This window comes from Odocoileus virginianus, chromosome 12 (assembly GCF_023699985.2).
Source record: "Odocoileus virginianus isolate 20LAN1187 ecotype Illinois chromosome 12, Ovbor_1.2, whole genome shotgun sequence".
NCBI lineage: Eukaryota > Metazoa > Chordata > Mammalia > Artiodactyla > Cervidae > Odocoileus > Odocoileus virginianus.
Genome location: NC_069685.1, coordinates 36952883 through 36979008, shown reverse-complemented (window position 1 = coordinate 36979008; position 26126 = coordinate 36952883). Strand labels below are relative to the sequence as shown.

The following is a 26126-nucleotide window of genomic DNA, read 5'->3' as shown; positions in this document are numbered from 1 at the left end:
TGTTTGAGATTTAAAATTTGAATGGTTCCTTGTCATTCTGGGTAAATAATGGTTTGAGATAGTTTCTCTGTCTTCAATGTGTATTTTTTTGTAGTTGTTTTGTTTCTTATTTTTATTCATCTGAAGGGTTAGCCTAAATTCACAATTTGTATTTCTTAAATCTCTTTTTCTTTCTAGTTTTGGCAAGCGTTCTGCAGGAAGCTTTAGGCGTGGCTGTGAATGCATTGTGTTAGAGCCTTCTGAAATGATTGTGGTAAGAAAACTTCTCTGAAGACTTTTTCCCCCTGAAAAAAGTTATGAAATAAAAGCATTTTCACAAATTGCATATAATAGTGTATTATATATCTTATAACTTTAGATATATTTATTTCATAACTTTTGAGTTTGAGTTCATAATCATTATAATTATTCATGGGATTCAGTTAAGTGAAAAGGAAAATTTAAAGGAGTGTAAGCACCTAAGTATTTAGTGCTTGAACTTTATAAATCTATGAAAATGCCATTTAATTGAAACTTGGGGAGAAAGTGTAGGGTTTTAGAGCTCCAAATATTGATTGGAATGAGATACTTCAAATGAGTCACAGTGATATGTATTCAGGCAACAATTAACATAAGGAAATCACTTCATTTCCTTTAACTAATTGAAAGAAATTTGGGGGACTTTTATGCTGATTGAACTTTCTGTTGAGATTTTTAATCTCTCTTTTTAACTGTGTGATTCAAAAAAAAATATGCTGAGATAAGATACATGCAAAAAAGATAATGTTAAAAGAGATATTATCAACATAATTATTTTTATTGATGCTTTTTTTAAAAAAGCTTGTCACATTCTTAATATATAAACATGATTTAAAGATAGCACAATATGTACCCCTTTTAAAAATCAGCCACAAAAAATAAAATTGGAGAGAGCACTCACTAGAGACTTCAGTTGATTTGAAGTGCATTGTTTCCCATCCAGCACCCATCTGGGAGGGGAAACTTTGTCAATAAATGATGTCCTAAAATAGATGATGGTAGGAGTTTTTTATTCACATTTAATAAAGTATTTGGTAAATACATCTGTTTTCAGATGAGAGATCAGTTTTTCCCCCCATAATGGAGGAGAGGAATTCCTCAGAGATGGGAACTTCCTCACAAAGCCAGTGGAAACTTTCGGTGAAGTTTCACAAAATTTACTGTTAAGTAAAAATGTGGCATGGTGGTGAGAAAATCTTTAGGATTGGAAGAGTGTAGGCAGATACATTAGACTCTCCAGCCATGGGTCTTAAAAAGTGTTTTAGGTATTTCCTAAAGAATCTGGTCTCTGTTACTGCTATTTTGTGTTTATCTGAAGGATTTTTGATCTGCAGAATTCCTTGAGGATTGTGTACTTGTCCATATACCAACTGCTCAGTTTGCCAGTGTGAGAACCATATGAGAATCTAAATATACTTCTTTCTGTGAGCAGTCCCATTTTCCTTATGTAAGCATGATGAGGATTAGCCAAATGTAACATTTCTTCTCTGTTAAGTCCATTCATCACTTTCTAAATGTTTAAAATGAGGAAATTGTTTTTTGAAAGTAACGCTATTTATAAAAAGAAGAAACTGAATCCATAGAATGAAAGTAGGAAGAAAAACCCTTAAGTAATCTACCAAAGTCATTTTGCTAGTAGTTGTGTCTGAGTCATTAGGGTTTTTTTTTTTTTTTTTTTTTTTTAAAGGCAAAAACCAGATTTACTCCATCAGAGTTTTTGTGCTTTAGTGAAGACAATGGAGCTGTTGCTTTCATAGTACGTGGTGATGTATCCTGTGAGATCTTTCACTAATAAATCAGGACAAAGACTACTGAAAATATCCTTCCCTTTGAAACTACAGGAAATTCAGGAGTTACCCATATTGTCCTAAGTGGAACTGAAAATGCCTCTCTTATAGAGAAAAGTTACTCAAAAGCAACTAGTTACAGAGAGGCTGAAAAGCAGTTGAAGTCTGTCGAGGTAGTTTGTCTACAAGTGTCTTTGCACAATGAATGAATGTGGCATACCCGTAAGTTTTATTCTGCATCTGATCTTAATATGGAATGTGGTGTTTGAGGAAATGAAATTTTGGGGGATTTTATTTCAGGTAGACTATATGGATGAAAATGAAGAATATTTTCAGCGTCAAGCTTCTCATCGGCAGTCTCGAAGGAGATTTAGAAAAATCAACCAGAAAGGGGAAAGACAAACTATTATTGACACTGTGGATCCTTATCCTGTGGGCAAACCACCTTTGCCTAGAGGCTATCATACGGTAAGTTATATAAGTATAATAATTGTATTTATAATTTTTCGTCGGGAGTTTTGTGAAGAGATGTGAATTTTCTATTTTTGATGAGTAATTTCTTTCTGTGGTATTACTTGTCCAAAGTGCATATTTTTCTGGAAACACACATAATATGACTAGTTAAAGGAACCTTGAAATAAGTTGTCAAAAGATATCGTTTAGCCTTTTAATCTCTTAAAATGCTCTCAGGATCAGCTTTGTGATCAGCACGCACAATTGTAACTGGGATACTTTTTCCTACCTTAATGTAAAATTTTGTCATCTCCCTCCCCATTCCCAATGATTAGTATCATACGCATTTTTTTAATTCAAAAGTTAGATAGCTAAAATTTGCTTATTCTCATAGCTTTTCATACCATTATGTGAATATTATCTGAGAATTTTTATGTTTAATTTGTTTAGTTAAATTGTTTAATTTGTTTAATATGATGACATGAAAGCTTAATTTGAAAGGTTGCTTCTTTAAATTCCAGGGCAAAGATGATCTGAAGCATTTCTAATAGGTTCAGAGGTTCTCTTCAGTGGTTTCACCACTGAGGTGCCATTTATTTTATACACATTAGATTAATAAGCTACTTTTTATGTTTGAGAAAACCGAGGCAAAGATAATGAACGATTTATACAAGACCCCAGCAAAGTCAACGTGGGAGACTATGTTTCTGACTCCTTTCTCTCTGCTCGGGTGCACTGTGTCCATGTCCTCTGGGGGCCCATAGAAAATTGTGGCAAATATATTTGAGGATTTCTATTTTCAAGGAAAAAAGTAACTTGAGTTCTTACACATCATAATTAGGTCAAAGATGGCTTATCTATACTTATAATACCATTAAATGAGTACTCATTTTTGAAATTAATTTTAAAATGAAAATATGAAAAACTGGAAGTAGTTAATTCACAGCCATTTTATAATTGCTCATTTGTTTTTTTACCTATCCTTTTTCTTTTTGCAAATAAGTATAAATGTAAAACACATGGGAAAATGTATATAGATGTAAAATTATGTACTTAATTTTCTGATAACTTGAAGTGATGTATTTTATACCCACACTTCATGTGTTCTATTTCTGAGAGCTCTTTGTATTTGAATATTTAAGCAGTTTTGACCACCAGCTATCTGCCTACTCCTCTTGCTGCCCATGCACGATTTTAATTTAACATGAATTTCATAGTTGAATCATTTCATTGAGCTCCTTTGGAAAGGGTTGCTTTTGCTCATCATAAAGCCAGCTTTGTTTGCCTGTTGGAGAGACTTAGTATTTTCTTTTTTTTAAACCTATGAAAGGTTTTTTGTTACTATTGTCTATAAAAGAAGGTAGTATTTTTAGTGTTGATGTAGTATCATGGAGTAAGGAAATATGGATTAAAAATAGTTATACACATTAATAGTACAGACTGCTCATACTCTTAATACTCTTTCTGCTTTGGAATTATTTTTCCAAATCATATTCTATGCTAAGATAGTTAGCAGCAATGTGAGTTACTAAAAATTTTGCATTAAGGCTTATTGGTATGATTTTATAGTTATATATTCCTCTCACTTAACATGGGAGGGTCATTTTATAATTATTTCTCCTATTCCCACATTTTCCCCCTTTATGGAATTCTTTACTCACTTCCTGTACATGACTTCTCTTTTCTTAATCTGATTTTTAGAAAAAATGTGTACTTTTTAACAAAATTATTATTATTTTTTTTAGTGGTTTAAAAAAATGTTTTATCTGGTCAACAGGCACTTTTATGAGGGAAAATTTAGTAGTACGGTGAAAAATTTAACTTGCTTAATGATGGATCAGGCACCAGTTTACTAATATATATGATATGTGTTAATTTTCCTAAATGAGTTCAGATGGGCAGCAACAGAGTCATAATTGAAAATATTAAATCCCATCTTTTCATGCAAATTGTGTTTTATTCATATATTATTATTTTATCTAAGTACAGGATTTTAACATATGAACAACAATAACATTTTGAGTTTTTGGTACCTCAGGGTATAAAGAATTAAGTGAAGAAGATCATTATTCTTCATTAGCCCTAAGTCACCTTTACTTATTCTGAGCAGAAATACTCCTTTGGAAAGAACTAGGGTAGGAACCAGGGTGAAAATTTTTTTGAAGAGGTGCATGGTCCTACATCACCGATGATCTCAGTGGTTGCAGGTGCATTTCAGGTGCATGGCTAAGGAACATAAGGACATCATACATGTAGCCAATGCTGTATGGTCATTCTTAACCTGATTTAACATGATCTTCATTTTGGCAGATGTACTGTAGCATGTCTGATAATGTCATCTTTTCCTTTCCTCCTCTATGGCACTCATTTCATTTTGGCTCAAAGGAATGCACTAAATCTCAGGTATTGTAATTTGTGTGGTCTCCTAATACTAACCTCAGTTCATTTGTGAGTTTGCATTGTAACTAACAAGTTTATAATATTGACGTGTTTTGCTTGGTCTTGTTCTTTTATATTTTGCCCTAATTTAGTAAAATCTCTTACAACTTTGAAACTATCTGTGGTTTAGGTGATGTCACAGGCTGCTTTGTTTGTGCAGACATAGGGATAAATAGCCCACTTTGTTTGAAGAAAGAATAAAACTGCAGCCTACATAGTTTTAAGAATGAGTGGGGTGTTATTCTTAACTAACCTGCTTTGTGCTTAAAGAAATGAAGAAAGACAGGCCGATAGACATCATGGATGTTTCATTACTTTTTGTGTGAAAGTTTTACGGCAAATCCATTAGACATTTACATATTAAAGACTATAGGTGAAAGCTTTAAATTTCAGGAATCCCAATGTAAGAGCATTTTGGGAGACCACTGGTTAAATTTTAGTCAGAATAAAGGCTTAGTCAAAAAGGAAATAAGAATTTAAAATCCACCTGTATTTTCTTACTTGTGCTTGATTTTTAACTAGCTTTTATTAGTAATAAAAACTTTTCATGCTTTTATTTCATTCTGTGTTTTAATGGAGTCTTGTAGTAATTTGTTTGCTCATTTCTTTCATGCCAGTACATAACTAATTTACATTTTCAGTATTAATCATTTGAAATTTTGGGTCAAATTTAGGGTTATCAGGGAATTTGGAGTCAGGGAAGAAAAACTGAAATCCATGGCTAGTTCATTTCAATGTATGACAAAAACCACTGCAATGATGTAAAGTAATTAGCCTCCAACTAATAAAAATAAATGGAAAAAAAAAAAAACTTTTTATGGTTGTGTTTTCTTATTGCCCAGGAAAAAGATCATGGATAATTTAATTCACATTAGAGGAGGGCTACTGTCAGTATAAAATCTTTGGCTATTATAGTAACCTCACCTAAAAGCATAAAATATTTGTATAACTTTTCAAATTAAAATGAGGCTGTTACTTTACATTCTGTGTAAGAAGATGCATTTTAAAATGGCACAGGTGACATGATTGCTCTACTGTGTTTTAGAAGCACTGCTAATTTTTCAGTGATGTGGTAAATCTTAAAAAATGATAGTTTTTATTTTTGATAAAATTTTGATAAAGTTATATACTTTTTTTCCATTGCGCCTGTGTTTTAAGTTTTTGTCTGGTATATACTTAAAAGTATATAACTTTGCTGTTTTAAAAGATACTATTTTAAAATGTTATTAATCCTCTTCTTTTTCATTGATAATATGAGAAATTACCGGTTAGTCTAATTCCCATTTAGAATTAGGAATTGAATTGAAAATGTGCACTAAATTACAATGTATACCTTATGTACACTTTTTAAACTTAGATGTGTCACAACAGTTTGACAGATTATAATAATTTTCTTCAGTAACACGAATACTCATATAGTCCATGTAGAGTGTTTTCAGGTCACTTTTTCAAGGCAAGTGTATGAGATTTGCAGAGAATAAGCATTTTAAAATGCAGCGAGAAGGCAAGATTGGAGATGGCTTTCATTAGCATTTTCTTACATTTTGATGAGTTGAGTTGAAGCTGTATTTAAGAATGCCAGAAAATAGGATGTGACATGAATTTTCAGTCTTCTGGTGGGTAAAGGTGGTAGAGCGGCAGGTCGTGGATAAAATTCTTGGCAGAGGCTGGAAAACTGGGGGTCATTCCTGGACTGATTTGGAACTTTGGGCAAGTTTACGTTGTCAACAGGTTCAGAATAAGATGGGAAAACATGTTTATTTTACCCCTAATTGCAGATTCTTTCTGTAGTCATGGATAATTTATTTTAGAAGCTGGGTGGATAAGAAAATCTGAGTTCCATAATAAAAATGGAGAGGAGAAGTGGAAAGAAGGACTTAAAAGGCAGATATGCGTGCATGCTCAGCCATGTCCTACTCTTTGCGACCCTATGGACTGTAGCTCACCAGACTCCTCTTTCTGTGAAATTCTCCAGGCAAGAATACTGGAGTGGGTTGCCATTTCCTGGGAAGCCCCTGAAAGGCGGCTTTTATCTTACTTTTACCTGGCTGCAGGGATTGGGAAGCTGGCACATGCCTGTTTTGTCATCTTTTATTCCTCTTATTTTTTTTAAAGCAGAAAAAAGGAAAAAGAACAGCTCTGTCCTCTTCCTAGTTTGGAAAGAGCAGAACTTATATAGAGATATTATACTGCTAATGGGGACTGTTGATCTGTCTGTTTGATCATGGGGTTCAGGGTTCTTCTCATGTGTGTGTTCTACCCTTAGTACAGGCTGTCTCTCTGAATGCAGTGTATATTTTTGACAATGGATGCACCCACATTGTCATATCATTGTCACACAAGTCCATAGTTTTTATTATTGGTGTATGAAAATGTTAAAACATAATGATCTTTGAATTAGATAGATGGATAGATAGATATTACGGATTCATTTTATTTTTTAGGATTCATTTATTTATGGCTGCTCTTGGTCTTTGTTGTGTATGGGCTTTCTCTAGTTGCAGGGAACAGGGCTACTCTTTGTTGTGGTGCTTGGACTCTTGGCCACACAGGCTTCAGTAGTTGTGGCTCACGGGCATAGTTGCAGGTCATGGGCTTACTTGCCCCACAGCATGAAGGGTCTTTCTGGACCAGGGATCGAACCCATGTCCCCTACATTGGCAGGCAGATTCTTAACCACTGGACCACTAGAGAAGCCCGCAGGTTCTTAAATGCATTCTTATGTTTTATTTTATTAAAACAAATACATATTATACAGAGATATTAGACTGAAGACTAAAGAAAGCTTGTCCTGTCTACAGTGTGGAGTTATGTGTAGCAACTGATGGTTCCTTCCTTTGCAGCCTTCCTGGGCTGGTTGCATAATGAGATGCTCTCCACACTTAGAGGCTCTTATTGACTTCCCACCCCTACTCCTACTTAACTCCCAAAATGTGGCTTTACTTCATACTAATTTGAATTAGTATTCAAACACAGTATAACATGAAACTTACAAAGTCTTGATCAATGAAAAATTTTTGAAATAACGAGAACTCATTGGTCATAGTTTCCAGGCTTCCTTGGTACCTCAGCTGGTAAAGAATCTGCCTGCAATGCAGGAGACCCCGGTTTGGTTCCTGGGTCAAAAAGATCTGCTAGAAAAGCGATAGGCAGCCCACTCCAGTATTCTTGGGCTTCCACAGTGGCTCAGCTGGTTAAAGAATCCACCTGCACTGCGGAAGTTTGATCCCTGGGTTGGGAAGATCCTCTGGAGAAGGGAGCAGCTACCCACTCCAGTATTCTGACCTGGAGAGTTCCATAGGCTATACAAAGTCTCAAAGAGTAGGACACGACTGAGCGACTTTCACTCATCGGTCATAGAAAGAAGTATCTCCCACAAATTCTGTTAGTAATCCTTTTCTACAGTGGGAATATATTCTTCAGGGTACTGTTTAATAATTACATATTGAATTTTTCAGTGGATTAGGCTTATTTTAAAGTTCTTAGTGCAAGTATACAAAAGTAATAACAATTGTTCATAAAATTAATATAATGTAAGTTGAATACAATGTAGTATTATAAAACATTATGGGATTAATTTTTTAGTCAGTGATAATACAATATTTTTAACATGTAGCACCAATGTAATAAGCTTTATAAAAATGAGTCCTATTTTTAATAAGGTTATTCATCATAATAATATAAGATAAGTCCTATTTCTTCTAATGGTTATAGAATCATTCCTAGGTTATATTTATTTTATATATCTCTGAAGTAGATTTTTTTTAAGTGATAAGATTTAAGTTGGTTTCATCTTCAGTTAAGGACTTCTTGGTAGATTAATTATAAAAAAGCAGATATTGAAACATGAAAAAATTACAGTGTTTGTGTGATTGTGCACATTTATTTAACTCGAGACTTTTTGACTGGAGCTGTTGTTCTTGTGTTAGAAATAGACAATATTTTCCCTCATATCATGGCTTTGCTTTATCACTTATTCTTTAATTTCTTACTGAGGTCTTCCTACTTTAAGCCAATATATGCTACTTATAAGTAAGAACATGTGTTGTGTACCAGTGACTTGTGTATCTACTAAATTTCATGGAATATCTAGGCCTTAGGATTTTAGCTTCTAACAATCAGTTCATATCTCTCTTGACACATTTGTTCATATGATGATATTCACCATTTGTTTATATCCATATAAAGAAATTATTCAAGTATAGGAAAACTTTTTAATTATTTGAGTAGTTTTATTCTGTATCTTTCATCAATTGTTTGTTTGCTTAATTGAATCTAAAGACTGTTTTCAATTTAGTCATCAGTACCTCTCTGAATTACAGTAGGATGGAGTTTCAGAAAATTTGTGTGTTCTATTTCTGTATCATACAGAGGAGAGCTCAGTTAGTATTTTCATTTATATGTTTTTATTCATTCAATGAATATTTAATGAATATTCACCTTACTTCAAGGTTGTGCCAGACTCCATGGCCTTAAAGGTGTACAGGACAGAGTCTGCCCTCATTGACTTTACGGTCTCACATAGAATACAGATAAATCAATGGGCAGCTAAAATTGAGGGGAATTCAGTTACTGTGCAGGCTCAAAAACCAGGCTTCTTGAGGAATCAGGTATGGCTTCTTGAATGGCCTTACTATCTTGGCTCAAAGGAAACTTCTTTCATCCCCAAAAGCCCAATAAAAGTAAATGTGAAAACAGAATTAGGGAGTGAAGAAGGAAAAAAGGGGATGTGCATAGACTGTTAGAGAGGAGTGATAGATACACTCCCACACACACAAAAAACCCCCTATATATTCTGGTAGATACTATTTGCTGTGTGCATGCCTTATATTTTACATTTACTTCAAAGACTCTTTTAAAGAGACGTGTCCAGAGTACCCTTTGTTTTTCATGCTTATTTTCAGCCGGTTTACTCACCCCTCCTCACCTGGATCATGTTGCATTTTAAAACCCTGCAGAAAGCTCCCTGTGGAAAGGTCTCTGAACAATAGTGGACATAACAACACTGTGCCATATGCACTGCATTCCTGGCAAAATGCAGCCTGTGAAAGCTGCTGCGGTGGTCTCAGTCTCCTTGCTTTGGGGGGACCGTTTCTCTTTCTTGCAGTTATAATCAGGTATTTATGTTGATTTAATTTATACAGATTGAGAAATTACCCTATCGAGTCTGTTTAGAAATCAAAATGTAAATCAGGAAATGGTGTAAAACATGAAATGATTTATCTCGCGCTATTAACAGCAGGCATTGCAAATTGATGCAAGGTGGTTGAGAATAGTGTGCAGCATGCTGTTTACACAAGTTTCAGCTTCTGTTAGAGGATGTCTATTTTTATATATGACATCATCGCTGCTGCAGAACTCCCGTGGCCACTGGGATTTACTGTTCTTTCATTCCATTCTGAAAGAAAGCTTGTATTGATGTCATAATTGGACCCATCTTTTGGTTGCACTTGGAAATTGAAAGTAATAAGGGTGCTGTGTAGCAAGTCATGCAATATTTCAAGCAATTTATTTGTCAGAAAGATCACTGCCACTTTGTCCTGCCTCAGATTGTGAACACTGGTGACTCTCTGTGCCTGTTCATGTTTTAAATATACTTGGCTAAAATTTAACTTTTAGTTTCAACAGCAAAGGTCCTTTCATCTTCAGCCATTTCATCTCATATGTGATTTTTTTCTTTTCTTTGCTTTTTTTATTTATTTAATTTTTTGTCATGAGATTTTGCAATGTTACATGCTGATTTGAAAAATCATTTTTCTTTGGAAAAATCTACTGTGATATTCAGACCTATTTCCTACCAGTGCTGAATTAACCTTTCCTACCAGTACTGAATGGATTAAGTTATCCATTCTAAGTTGTCTGTTTTCACTATTTGCAATATTGCGGTACTAGAAATGTTCTCTTTTGATTTTGAATCCTGTGTTAAAACACCATTGACGTGAAGTACCTTTGTGTTAGTTAGAAGGTATTGTTGACTGACCTCTGGGAGAAACTCTAGCATGTGATTCAATGATGTATAGGTATTAGGTTGACATTACTTGTGAAAGGAAAATATTAATGATTCATATTAAAATAGTTTTTGAATACCTACTAGATTTTGTACATTTTTATGTATATAAATTTTCCTCCTTATCCTCTCAAAAAATTTGTCATTATTCATATCTCAGTAGGAAACTTTTTTCCCTTTCTTTTAAGAAAACTAGGAACAAAGTTACTGTTTAAAAAACAATTACAGCTTTATTGAGTTACAATTCATATGCCACAGTTCAGTTCAGTTCAGTCGCTCATTCATGTCCGACTCTTTGCGACCCCATGAATCGCAGCATGCCAGGTCTCCTTGTCCATCACCAACTCCCAGAGTCCACCCAAACCCATGTCCATCAAGTTGGTGATGCCATCCAGCCATCTCATCCTCTGTCGTCCCCTTCTCCTCCTGTCCTCAATCCTTCCCAGCATTAGGGTCTTTCCCAGTGAGTCAACTCTTTGCATGAGGTGGCCAAAGTTCACCTATTTAACTTTTTTTTCTTGTTTTATAAAACATATATAACACTAAATGTACCATCTTAACCGTTTTTAAGTGTACAATTCAGTGGTGTTGAGTTTCAGTAGTGACGACTGACATGAGCATACCCAGTTAACAGATACACCTTTCAGCCTTGGTGATTGTTTAAATTACATGTAGGCTGAGAAACAACTTTAAGATATTTTGGAAAAAAATAATTATAGAATCTATTGGAAAAAAAGCCTTACTGAACAATTGTTTGTATCAGAGCAATTTCTTATGGACTTAGTATGGAGTCAGTAGCCTTGATATTTCCTGTGTCTTCCTTTATCTCTCTCAAGTGTAATATTGGTGGTGGTTGGATGTGAGATGGGGTTTAGAACTGCTAGTCTAGAGGAGAAATGATGTGACCTCAGAGTAGGCTGGATCTGAAAAGTGAATTGCTAATTGCAGTAAACAATGGGGTAATTCTGAAGGGAAAAATTTGAAGACGAGAAAGAATTTGGGCTGTCTTGACTCTTACTCAGATATTTGTGAAGATGGTAGTGTTAATTGGTCACCTGTGGTTTTGGTACAGTCCAGAAGGCATTTAGGAGTGTCAGAAGATAGGTTAAAATCTTAAAATAAGTTCATTTGTGTATTACTACTTTCTATCTATTTCTTATACAAAATTTTAAACTGAATCTTCAAAAACATGTTTGAATTATCAGGAGTTTCAGAATACTCAGAAATGTTATTAGGAAAAAGATCATGTTGCCATTTGTTAATTCTGGAATAAGCACATCCCAATTCTCTAATGCAGAGAATACTTGGGCCTCAGTGATATTCTTGGTGATTGATATTGATGCCCTTGACAATAATGGGCATTCTTTTTTTTTCCCCCCAAGGATGAATTTTTTCTTTATTGATGTATAGTTGATGTACAATATTACATATTACAGGTATACCATGTAGTGATTCACAGGTTTTAAAGGTTATACTCCATTTATACTTACTATAAAATATTGTTTTTCAAATGTTAACCCATTTCTGAGTTCCTAGGGTAAAAGCCACTTGATTATGACACATTATCCTTTCAGCGTGAGTTTAACTTTCTCAAATTTTGTTTAAATTTTTTACATCTATGTTCATAGTTTTTTTTTTTTAATTAAACATTTTGTGTTGGAGTATAGCTAATTAACATTGTTGTGATAGTTTCAGGTGAACAACTCAGCCAAAAATATATGTGTCTAGACTCTATTCTTCCCCAATCTCCCCTCCCATCCAGGCTGAATAGTGGACATTCTTAACAAGTACTTCAGTCTTTATATTGTTCCTTGGTGCAATAGTTTGCCTAACTTCGGGGACTTACTTTAGTTCCGTGGGGAGAGTATGGGCAGCTAGTGTTCCTGCAAGTGGGTTGAGTGTTTAGAAAGTTCAGCTGAGGTAGGATCTTACTGGGTTTTGTCTTCAAGGAATGTAAGGACAGCTGACAACTGGATTAAAAAAAAAAAAAGAACCAAGAGGCTGATTATTTTCTGGATCATCTCTCAGAGCAGCAGTTGTCAAACTTTTCCATCTGAGGACTCCTTTTCACTCTTAAAACTTTCTGAGGGCTCCATCAGCTTTTGTTTATATGAATTATCTATATCATTTCTTGGCATGTTAGAAATTGAAACTGAGAAACTTAAAAATATGTATTTGTTGGCTAATTAAACACAATAAACCCATTTTAAGGTTTTTTTAAGTGAAAGATAACTGTATTTTACAAAACAAAACAAAACAAATGTAAGGAGAGTGGTGGTGTTTCATAGTTTTGTGAATCTGTTTAATGTCTGGCCCAACGGAAGACATCTGGATTCTCATACCTGCTTCTGTTTTCAGCATCTTGTGATGTGTTCTTTGGGTTAAAGTGTATAAAGTATGGACAGGGAGGAAGGTTTTAATAGCTTCTTCAAATAATTTTACTGCTACACTCCATCAAAACTTGACAAGTGATATAGTTCCTCAAAGGTTCCATTGCCATGAGGACTATAACACCCTGTCAGTAAACTTTTAAAACTTGTTGTCCTTACTGACACATGGAATAGGTCTTTCTACTCATGTGTGATTTTATAATATCACGCATTGGTCGTTAAATTTAGGTCTTCTGAATTTTGGAATGTTATACAGTATTTAAAAAAAAACATGTTTGTTAATATTATTACCAGTCTCATTTTAAAAGGCTTTAATTATTGGGAAGCTGTAAAGCTTATGGTATTGGATATGTTTTCCCAACATCTAATTTTTACTTGAAAGCTAAAATTCTATCCTTGGCAAAGTGCTATAAGCCATTTTCTTCAAGGTGACAAGCTCAGTTTGTGCACTTACAAGAAAATACGGGCCAAATACCCAATTTTGAGTAACCGCAGCTTGCCCATTTTGTCTTCTTTCACATAAAATTAGTTTTCACGGAAAACCAAGTGCAGGGCCCTTCTGAGAGCAGTGACCTTAGACTGTACACCTACGAGGCTGCCTGTCCTCATTTCCTGTGAAATTTTCCCCCTTACCTCTTTTTCCTTCTTCCTTAATTACCTTATAGATTCTAGGAGAAAATGGAAAGGTCCCAAGCTAAGGTGGGGTGGAATTAGAAGAATTTTAAAATATTTCACATTAAATAATTGTTTTAAATATATTAATTGTAGTGGGTGGTTGCCAGCAATCCATTTCGTAGTTACTGTGTGAAAGTGAAAGTGTTAATCACTCAATCGCATCTGACTCTTGTGACCCTATGGACTGCAGCCCGCCAGGCTTCTCCGTCTTGCCTGGATTCTCCAGGCAAGAATACTAGAGTGGGTTGCCATGCCCTCCTCCAGGGGATCTTCCCGACCCAGGGATTGAACCCGGATCTCCCGCATTGCAGGCAGATTCTTTACCAGCTGAGCCACCAGGGAAACCCAAAAGTAATCTTTAAAGGTAGATATTTTTTACTTTATTTAATTAGCATTTTTCATTTAGAGCATTTTTCTCCTTAGGAATTTTATTTTGGGGTCTCCCCAGAAAGTCCTGTGACTCCTCTTCCCTATTAAGATAATTATGAGCCATTATGTGGAATTATAAAATATTTAAAATTTTAATGCAAACATTTTTGTGGTATGAAAGTATATCATAATGGTAGTGTCATTAGATCACCTTTAAAACTTGAATTTTTGGTCTTACAGTAATGTCAGTAAGACTAGTGTTTGGTGTCCCTAACCACCCCCATACCCTCAGAGAAAGATCATCACCAGGAGTAGTTTCAACACCCTCCTTTGGGTGATTAATACTTAATGTTCAGGATAATCTGTTACAGATTGTTTCAGTTTGGTAGTGCAAAATAAACAACAGTACCTAGCAGTGTATTTAAAACTTCTCAAACTTTCTTACTGGTTTGCCAAAATTCTGTTTTTATCCTCTAGTTTGAGTATTTCTTCTTTTTTTCTTTTCTTACTGGCTTCCTTTTTCTTTTTTTGATCTAAATCGGTATGCTATCGTCACTCTTTCTACTTGTCCGTCTTATGTTAAGACACCTGCGGCTAGTTCCTCTGTCTTCACAATGTGAGGTTTGCTTCTCGTGGTTGTGCTCTAATTCAACGCAATTCAGTAATCATCTGCTCCGGCAGGATGTCTGAAAGGGTAGCCCTGTCTTTGGGAAGGGGCTGGAAGTTTTCCCTGCTCCTGACTTTGAGATGGTGGGTTTGCCCTGGTAAGAGCTGGAGTGTCTGTCTACATGTGCATTCCCTATAGGGTCCATTGGTCACTGTAGATTCCTGCATCACTTCTCGCTTAGAGAAATGTCCCCTTTAGCTGACTGTCCCACTTTCTACCTTATTGCATTTTTTTCCTTTATTGTAAATACCATGCTTTCTAGTAGTTTGTATTGTATTTTTTAAGTTTATTTTTTATTTAAGTATAGTTGAATTTACAATTTTGTGTTAATTTCTGTTGTACAGCAAAGTGACTCAGTTATACATACATATATATATACACACACACATTCTTTTTCATGTTCTTTTCCATTATGGTTTACCATGGGATACTGAATATTGTTCCCTATGCTATACAGTAAGACCTTTTTGTTTATCTGTCCCGTGTATCGGGGTCCCCAACCCCCCAGACCACAGATCCTCCCGGTGGCCTGTTAGGAGCCCAGCTGCACAGCGGGAGGTGACAGCAGTTGAGCCAGTGACGCTTCACCTGTGTTTACAGCCGCTCCCCATTGCTCACATTACCATCTGGGCTCCGCCTTCTGTCAGATCAGCGGCAGCATTAGATTCTCATAGGATATGAACCCTAATGTGAGCTGTGCATGCGAGGGATCTAGGCTGTGTGCTCCTTATGAAAATCTAATGTCTGAGGACCTGAGGTGGAGCTGAGGTGGTGATGCTAGCGCTGGGGAGTGGCTGCAAATACAGATGATCATTAGCAGAGAGATTGGACTACACAGAGACAGTTATAAATCAGTTGCTTGCAGGCTCACATCAAAACCCTATCAGTGAGTGGCAAGTGACAACTGTATAATTATTTCATTATATATTACAATCTAATAATAGTAGAAATAAAGTATAAGAAATGTAATGTGCTTGAATCATTCCAAAACCGCCTCACTCATCACCCCCTGATACCATCCCCCCGCCTCTGCCCCGTCCCCATCAGTCCGTGGAAAAATTGTCTTTCATAAAGCCACTGTCTGGTGCCAGAGAGATTGAGGACTCCCACTGTGTGCACTCGTTTGCAGCTGCTGATCTCAAACTCCCGACCCTTCCCTCCCTCCCCCTTGGCGACCACAAGTCTGTTCTCTGTGTTTTGATTGTGTTTCTGTTTCATAGATGGGTTCATTGGTGTCATATTTTAGATTCCACATAAAAGTGATACCACTTCATTTAGTATGACAATCTCTAGTTGCGTCCATGCTGCTGCAAATGGCATTATTTCATTCTTTTTTTTTGTTTATAGCTGAATGTATAGTATTAATATTTTATTCATTTTGGGTTTTCTCTTTAAGAAATCCACTGGATTGAATTGTGTGTTTTAAAATTTTGGCCCAACAGATTTTTTTGTTTTTTTTTTGCTTCACCTCCTTGAAAAAACATTGGCTATAAAATAACATGCCATCAGGAATAATAGGTTGTCTTATACATTGGCTCCAAGGCAGTCTTTTTAGTAAGCATTTCGTATGACCCACTGTACAGTTTGCTTGTGTCCACCACCCTGTTTACTAATCAGGATGATTTCTGAGGGTCATTTCTTCTTTCTGATTTCTTTTTGCCTGTCCTATCCCAGTTTGTTTTGGGGGTCAAGTGTAGAATGAATGAGTGAATGCTACTTATTTTGTCTAGTGTTTCATGATAAGATTTATGTTTATGTGTTAATACCATGAACTGCTACTGTATGGTACAATAAGGAGATATAATTGTCCATGAATGTGATTCATCTGGCCAATTGTGAGTAGTTCTAACAATTGTAGTTACCTGATATGTACAATTAAATATTATAATATTTTTCTTTAAAAATATCTGCATGGTAGTAATTGAAAATTTCAAAGTACAACTAAAATATGAACAGGTAAAGTACTCTGTGTTTTTAGTTTTTAAGGAGAGGAAGAAAGTAGATGTGTGGTTTGGGCTTTCTTTGTTTATTCATTTATTTATGGAAAGGAAAATTGAATATTGTCATCTTAAGCTCCCCTGGTCTTATTGGGAGGCTGGCTTCTTTTTCAAAGGGACATTTAAAGAATTTCTGTGGCACCTAAAATATTTTCTATATTGAGACTATCTCTTCTATATTTAATTATTTTCCAGGCAAATTAACTTGGAAGCATTTCCTGTCTGGAATATATTTAATTATATCAGACAGGCAGTCACAGTTCTATTCCTGGTCATGAAGTCCATTGATGAATGCTTCCTTCTAGAAATACTGTTATTTTCTTGTAGAGTGAAGATTATTGAACCATTATGAAAACTTATACATATTGCTATTTATTTGAAAACAGATTTTAAAAAATGAAAATATGTTTGTTAAAAATTAAATTTCCTGAAGAGTCAGCAGAGGCTTCAAAAGCAGATACTATCTTGTATGCTATTGTATACCTTTTGCACCACATAGATGCTGTTTAGTAGGTCCTCAGCAGTATTGCGGTTCTGTACTGAGGTCTTTGGGTCAAATTCCCAGAATTAGCATGAGTTAACATTACTAGGAAAGCCATCATAGATCCACCTGCATTGACAGTTCTATACAAGAATATATGCCATCTGTATAACATTAATTAATGGGTTGCCCAAACCTTGAGTGCCAGTGAATTTTTTGAATTTCTTGGAAGGAATAAAGTTGACTCTTGTTGAATACTTATGACATACACCAGTCGGCTGGGTGGCTTTTTCCTGATTACTTATTTAATTTTTGGTTGCACTGGGTCTTCATTGCTGTGTGCAGGCTTTCTCTAGTTGTGTAGAGTGGAGCTACTCTCTAGTTGCAGTGAGCATGCTTCTCACGTAGTGGCTTCTCCTGTTGGGCAGCACAGGCTCCAGGTACACGGGCTTTCATAAGTTGCAGCACGAAAGCTCAGCTGTTGTGGTGTGCAGCTGTGAGGCATGAGGGCTTCAGTAGTTGTGACTTGAATGCTCAGCACAGGCTCAGCAGTCGTGGTGCACAGGCTTAGCTGCTCCAAGGCATGTGGGATCTTCCTGGACCAGGAATTGAACCCATGCCCCCTGCATTGCCTGCCAATGATAGGAGTCTATCATCTCTACCACCAGGGCAGTCCATCGACTGGCTGTTTTTTCACATATTTTCTCAATCTTTCTGCAGTTTTGAAAGCTTGGTGATGGTGTCTCGACTGTTAGGAGATAACCATCCTAAGGCCAGAGGTGTCAGGTAATGTGTTCTATGTTCATGGTCACACAGATAGAGTCGAACAAAGACATAGGTCTTTTCTGTCCCCGGTACATGAAATTCCTTATTTTTTAAAATGAATTTAACATATATTGCTTTTATGTTCCTTAAATTTTAAATTTGATCTAAAAGAAATATATCTCAAATAATTCAACCACCTTAGATGCCTACAGTTTAAGTACCTTTAAAAGAAATAGACTGGAACATAGAATGTCCACTGTTGCTGAGGCTAAAGCTCCAATAGTTTGGCCACCTGATGCGAAGAGCCAACTCATTGGAAAAGATCTTGATGCTGGAAAAGATGGAAGGCAAAAGGAGAAGGGGGCAATGGAGGATGAGATGGTTAAATGGTATCAGCGACTCCATGGACATTACTTTGAGCAAACTCAAGGAGTTAGTGAAAGACAGAGGACCTTGGCATGCTGCAGTCCATGGGGTTGCAAAGAGTCGGACATGATTGAACAGCAGCAACAAGAATATCCACTGTTAAAGGTGCTGGCTGATTCATCAGTCTTTTTTTGTTGCAATTAGGTGTTTTCCCTTTTTGAACCATGCATCTCTCATTAGTAAAGCATAACATTTCCAGCCTCCCCTCCCCACCCACCCCCACCCCCCTGCCATTTAGCCTTTCTGCTGCTGCTGCTTAGTCACTTCAGTTGTGTCCGACTCTGTGCGACCCCACAGACAGCAGCCCACCAGGCTCCCCCGTCCCTGGGATTCTCCAGTTTAGAACACTGGAGTGGGTTGCCATTTCCTTCCCCAATGCATGGAAGTGAAAAGTGAAAGTGAAGTCTCTCAGTCGTGTCTGACTCTTAGCGACCCCATGGACTGCAGCCTACCAGGCTCCTCCGTCCATGGGATTCTCCAGGCGAGAGTACTGAAGTGGGTTGACATTGCCTTCTCCATTTAGCCTTTCTAGCTTCATTATAATACAGAAATGTGTTTTCACTAGCAACTACCATTTCATAACAAAGGATGACTGAGTGATTAATTAGTGTATTTTAAAAGTTAGATCCCCTTAAGCCAAATCTTTCTTAAAAATCTTTTGTAAAAACTATGACTTTCTAATGAACCAAAACAGTTTTAAAACTGTTTAAAAATAGTGATTCTTTTTAGAGATTAAAACACTGCCACAAAATCACTTGTGTATGAGAAAATATTGTCAGTGTTTTGGTAGTATTTAGGAATATTGTGCCGTCTCTAAAACATTGTCTAGTTATATACAACTTTTAATAATTCAAATTATTGCTACCATTAAGAGAAACACCTTTTACTTACATTTTTCTAGGTTTGACAGCATTAATTTGCAAATTAAGGGATGTTAACAAGAAAACTTTTAAACTATTGTCCAATTATCATTATAATTTTTTTTTTTAAGGTAAGAACATTTTAGTATTTCCTTCACAGCTGCCAAAGTAGGAGGACAAAGATCTCAGAATAAAGGAAAGTTGCCACCAGGAAATCTTATCCTATGATAGATTCATTTTCATTCAGATGGTCTTCTCTTTCTTATTACCCATCTCTATCTTATCACCCCCATCTTGCTACTAGCTAATGTTTGTGAACAGCCATGTTAGGTAAGATAACTTTAAGAACTTAAAAGGATTTTAGGAATCTGCCAGCAAACCACTTAATACAATTATTTTTTTCCTATGTAATTACTGATATTCATCCTCTGCTTTTATTATATTTTTATTAATAATTACACTTAGCATTGATATTGTGAGATTCCATACATAACATCTGTCAAAATTGCACACTACTGCTTGGTACAAAGAAAGAGTTTTGTAAATCATACCAGTTATTGTTTATTGTAGGAAAAGCCTTATTATTCAGAAATTTTCCTCATGCTTAGCTGAAATCTGCCTCTCTATAATCTTAGTGTAGGCTTCTTGAAGCTTCTAGATATCTCTTAAAGCAGAACAAATAAATATTCCTATTCTGTTTTCCTGTAACTGTGTTTTATATATTTAAGGACACCCTGCTTTGTCCAGCCTCTCATTCCTAACTTCTTGTAACTTCTCCAGCACCTTGGCATCTGGATTTTCTGCTGTTTGAATGTGATAAGTTATTCATCTCTCCGAAGTCCTGATGTCTAGAATGGGTTGCTGTCAGTTACATGAAGTTGTGCAGCTTCATCTTCTCCTGTGCTAGCTACAGCAGACCTTCCTGTGTCCCCACCCTGCGCCTTGTATGTCTGATAATGTGACCTGAGATTATATTAGGGTTTCCAGACATTGTGGAGCTCACTTTTGCAGATAACCCTTGCCACCTCCTACCCCGCCATGGATTGTTCCTCTAGCCTGATCTTCCCTATCTTATTTAATACTTGTATGAATGACATTTGGATGGTATACATTGTAAGCTGTTGAATTTAGACTTGCGGTTTTCATCTACTCTTTTCACCTGTCAAGTTAATTAAAACACCTAATTTTGTCATTTAGCAAGTTGGACGTATTTTTTAATTATACAACTGTCCTGTGTCTATGTCCTCATTTTATAACTGGTTTAATACTGGGTTGCCCCTAAAGTTCATTCGTTTGAGGAATACATTGTTCAATACAGTTTGTGGTAAAAATGAAAAACGTGTCTTTTATTTTTTACTTAAAACTGAACAAACTTTTTGTTGTTTTTTAGTCACTAAGTTGTGTCCAACTCTTTGTGACCCCATGAACAGCATGAATGAACTTCTCGGTCAATCCAATAACATTTCACAGATTACTTTTGAAAAAGTTTAAGTGGAATCATGCATTCATTCTTCGTTTAAACAATTACTATGTGTTAAGTAGTAGAAATAAAACATAGTTTATCATTAACATATCAGACAAATAAAATGCTGTATGGTCCTGCCTTCAACTAATTTACATTCCAGTTTGTGGTCAATATTTCTCCTTTTGTAGAATAAAAATAGATAATTAGCAATGTACTGTGCTCATGCAAACATACTAATCATAATGGAATAGGTTACATGTCAAATTACTAATAAAGATAATAGTTGCCATTTATATTTGGAGTAGTGTTGCTCTATGAAATACTGCAGTCAGGAGCCCACTTTGAGGCCTTGTCCTTAGAAAAAGCAGTGAAGTGATTACAGTTACAGGGATTCTGCCTTTGAACTTGAGCGATTTGAGATGAAGTCTGGTCTTTTCCTAAAACAAGTTCTAGAGAATGAGGTAAGCTTTATGAAATCAGCTGCTGAAGTCTGTTCATTTTTCAAATAAGTGCATTTTGAAAAGCCCCATTCCGTGTGTTGGAATTTCTAACTCGCTTACAGACTTCTTTTTTTTTTTTGCTTTTCTGCATGTATCCATTTCATGCCAATTTTTTTTTTAGGCCGTGCTGTGCAGCTTGCAGCATCTTGGTTCCCTGACCAGGGATTGAACCCCTGCCGTGGCAGTGAAGGCACTGAGTCCTAAACATTTGACTGGCAGGGAACTCTCCATTTCATGCCATCTTTTAATCTTTCTCTTCTATCATGATCCATGTACAGGTCAGTTAATTAGTTATTACAGGTTGGTTAATTAGTTTTTCAATTGTGAGTCAGATTCAGCATATGTAGTTTGTTGTCAGACCCCCTTTTGTGCAAGAAAGACATTGCCTAAAGATTTCTTTGAGTATATCTTGTAAGTATATCTGGCTTGAGATTATATCTTTTTTGGACTCACAATTAGATATTTCTGATAATAAGTGCTAAGTCAAGTAATGGTTCCAAGTATTTCTAAAGCCTGCATTAAACTAAACTCAGATATTTACTCAACAGTTACTATGTCAGGCATAGTGTCGATATCTCTTATTTTATTTCATAAATTGTTTTAAACAAAGAACCTGAGGTTCCTTTTTATTGGTCAAAGTAGAAAAAATAAAAAAAACTATAGCCCAGATTTCCTCTGTGAGGAGGATGTGTGTGTGGGACCTGTCTGAAGTTTACCCAGAGGTGAACTAGATTATGTGAAATGTAGAATTGAGTTAATGGTGTGAAGAATTTGTCAGATTATCAACATTCCTTTCTTTCTTTTTTTTTTCAAAAAAGAAATCATAATACTAATGGGATATATTGGGTTTAGGAAAAGAGAAGTGAAGCTTTGACCATACCTAGCACAGTTTTGCATTGGCTTGGTGCTTATGGATTTGATGTGGTCATATAGAAAATAGCATTTTAAAATGTCATTTCTTTGATGAACAATAAAGCATTAGGATTTATGTTTCCAGTATCGAAGAATAAATTCTTCCTTCCTTTCCAACAGATTTTCTCCAACCTCTATAGTTTTTCCTCTGAGGAATGGAGAAGAGAGAAAAAAATGAATGTAGTATAGTGGATAAGTAAAATAAAGGATATTAGAAAAGTAGTTTCTATTTTATGTTCTTCCAAACTACTAACTGTGTAATCTTATACACAATGATATTAGAAACGTAGTTTCTATTTTGTTTTTTTCCAAACTACTAAATGTGTAATCTTATACACTTTATTTTTCTGTGAAAGATGAATACATTATTTTATTGCTTCCCTTGGGTTTTGACCAAGCTTAATTAAATGTTTGTAAAGCACTTGGAGATCTATGGATAAGCACTGTAGGTATTATAAATAAATAAACGCATATTAATCCTAAATGTGATTAATAATTACTGAGAAGAGCAGACCATTTTTCTCAACTTCATAGTAATTAAAAGGGAATACTTTAGGTAGAAAAATGTATAAGTGAATATGATGGTTTTAAATTTAGCATGGAGATTTACAGTAAGTGATTTCTTGATGTGTATGTAATGTCTGTCTTTTGGGTCATTGTTACTGATGTGGCTCAGTGGTGAAGAATCTGCCTGCCAGTACAAGAGACACAGGAGACATGGGTTCAATCCTGGGTCAGGAAGAGCCCCTGGAGAAGGAAATGGCAACCCACTCCACTATTCTTGCCTGGAAAATTCTATGGACAGAGGAGCTTGGCAGGCTACAGTTCATGGAGTCACAAAGAGTCCGACATGACTAAGCATGCATGCACACAGACGTTCTCAACACAGGCAGAAAGTTGTTAACGTGATACTTTTTCAGTAGCTGAATCTATTGAGTACTATTTGCTAAACCTTGATGGTTAAGAAATAGGATAAGCATAACTAAATTCAGCCTAAGTGTGATTTTTTTTCTTATTTGGGTAAAATCTGTACTATTGGGTTCTCTTAAATCTTCGTATTTTATGTTTGGCATATCATAACCTGGTGTAATTAAACTTCTGTGTACAAGGCAGTATGGATAGTAGGATTTCAGTGCTGCCCTCATGTGTTTTTTAAAATGTGGAGGTTGTAGGCGTGGAGCCAGCTTGGGAGAGAAATCACAGCAGTCTTAGCACAAAAAAGCATCCAGTGCCTGAGGATGTGTGATTCTGACTTCACCTGCCAGGGTCCCTGATGAGTTTAATTTCCTCCTTAAGAGAAGTGACAGGTTTTCCGCCAAGATGAGCAATGTGAAACCTTCTTCCTAAGGTTGGCTGCCATCAGCATGGCAGTTATTTGACTTAATCTTGGAGAGGGGCTTCTGTCATCTGGACCTGTGGGACATGGGCTCGATGGTGAACGTCGTGTGACTTGATCATTTAGTTCTTGAGTTGCCATTGACTTTCTGTGTGTGTGTGTAGTAATAGTGGTAGTAAAATACATATAACATTTAAATGGATCATTTTAACCATTTTTAAGTGTACAAGTTAAGTAGCATTAAGTACATTCACCTTGTTGTGCAACCATAATCATCCATTTCTAGCACGTTTTCCTCTTGCCAAACTGAAATGCTGTACCCATTAAACATGACTCCTCATTTCTCCCTTCTCCCAGCCCCTCACAACAGCCATTCTCCTTTCTGTCTATGATGTTGATTATTCTGGGTGCTTCGTATAAGTGGAGTCATACAGTGTTTGTCTTTATGTGACTAAATTATTTGCTTAGCATAGTATCTTCAAGGTTTATCCTTGCTGTAGCTTGTGAAGAATCTTGGTCTTTTTAAGACTGAATATCCCATCATATGTGTAAATTATGCCATACTTTATATATGCATTCATTCATTCATAGGTGGACACTTGGTTTGCTTCTAGCTTTTTACTTTTTTTCTTTCAAGGTTTTATTTTTTTAGAGCAGTTTTAGGTTTACAGAAAAATTGAGAAAAAGGTACAGAGATTTCACAGATATCTCTGCCTCCATGGATCATAGTCTTACTCACCGGAATGGTACATCCTTTTTTAAAGCCAAGGATGAGCCTACCATATTCATGCAAAGTTCTTAGCTTACCTTAGGGTTTAATCCTGATGTTTTGTGCAGATGGGTTAGGACAAATGTATAATAAGACATGTATCCATCAGTTTAATAATCATACAGAGTATTCTCTCTGTCCTAAAAGTCTCCTCTCTATCCTAAAAGTCTTCTGTGCAGCACCTCTTCATTCTGCCTGCACCTCATCACTCCCACCTGCAACCCCTAATCTTTTACTGTCTCTGTAGTTTTGCCTTTTCCAGAATGTCATATAGTTGGAATCATACAGTACATACTCTTTTGAGATTGGTGACTTTCTTTTTTTTTTTTTCCCATTTATTTTTATTAGTTGGAGGCTAATTACTTTACATCATTACAGTAGTTTCTGTCATACATTGAAATGAATCAGCCATGGATTTACATGTATTCCCCATCCCAGTCCCCCCTCCCACCTCCCTCTCCACCCGATCCCTCCGGGTCTTCCCAGTGCACCAGGCCCGAGCACTTGTCTCATGCACCCAACCTGGGCTGGTGATCTGTTTCACCCTAGATAATATACATGTTTCAATGCTGTTCTCTTGAAACATCCCACCCTCGCCTTCTCCCAGAGTCCACAAGTCTGTTCTATACATCTGAGTCTCTTTTTCTGTTTTGCATATAGGGTTATCGTTACCATCTTTCTAAAGTCCATATATATGTGTTAGTATACTGTAATGGTCTTTATCTTTCTGGCTTACTTCGCTCTGTATAATGGGCTCCAGTTTCATCCATCTCATTAGAACTGATCCAAATGAATTCTTTTTAATGGCTGAGTAATATTCCATGGTGTATATGTACCACAGCTTCCTCATCCATTCATCTGCTGATGGGCATCTGGGTTGCTTCCATGTCCTGGCTATTATAAACAGTGCTGCGATGAACATTGGGGTGCACGTGTCTCTTTCAGATCTGGTTTCCTTGGTGTGTATGCCCAGAAGTGGGATTGCTGGGTCATATGGCAGTTCTATTTCCAGCTTTTTAAGAAATCTCCACACTGTTTTCCATAGTGGCTGTACTAATTTGCATTCCCACCAACAGTGTAAGAGGGTTCCCTTTTCTCCATACCCTCTCCAGCATTTATTGCTTGTAGACTTTTGGATAGCAGCCATCCTGACTGGCGTATAATGGTACCTCATTGTGGTTTTGATTTGCATTTCTCTGATAATGAGTGATGTTGAGCATCTTTTCATGTGTTTGTTAGCCATCTGTATGTCTTCCTTGGAGAAATGTCTGTTGAGTTCTTTGGCCCATTTTTTGATTGGGTGGCGACTTTCACTTAGTAATATGCACTTAATGTTTCTTTATGTCATTTCATGGCTTCATAGCTAGTTATTTTTTCTTGTTGAATAATATTTCATTATCTTGACATACTACAGTTTATACATTCATCTACTAAAGGACATCTTGATGTGGTTTCCAAGTTTTGGCACTTACGAATAAAATAGCTTAAATATCTGTGTGCAGGTTTCCATGTGGACATATGTTTTCCACTGCTTTGGGTATATATCAAGGAGTGGGTTGCTGGATCATCAGATAGAAGCACGTTTAGTTTTGTTAGAAACCGCACTGCCTTCCAAGGTGGCGTACCATTTTGCCTTCCTATCGACAGTGATTGAGAGTTCCTGCTGCCCCATCTCCTCACCAGCAGAGGTGCTGGTATCAGTGCTCTGGATTTTGCTCATCCTAATAGGTGTGTCATAGTATCTCATGGTTGTTTTGATTTGCATTTCCCTGATGATATAAGATGTGGATCATCTTTTCATGTCCCTAGT

The 26126-nt window shown here is 36.2% G+C and overlaps 1 protein-coding gene across 7 annotated transcripts in view; it reads left to right on the top strand.

The window, feature by feature from the left end:
* The window catches only part of RAPGEF2 (Rap guanine nucleotide exchange factor 2), a 260250-nt gene that overhangs the window by 136086 nt on the left and 98038 nt on the right, over window positions 1–26126 (top strand). For 4 of the 7 annotated variants that reach the window (XM_070474911.1, XM_070474909.1, XM_070474912.1 and 1 more), the window contains 3 exons: window positions 178–253; window positions 2106–2273; window positions 4644–4661. In XM_070474911.1, coding sequence (XP_070331012.1) covers window positions 178–253; window positions 2106–2273; window positions 4644–4661 — 262 coding nt within the window. Of the gene's footprint in view, window positions 1–177; window positions 254–1799; window positions 2028–2105; window positions 2274–4643; window positions 4662–26126 lie in introns of those variants that run through there. The other 3 variants (XM_070474910.1, XM_070474914.1, XM_070474916.1) reach the window with 2 other exon arrangements.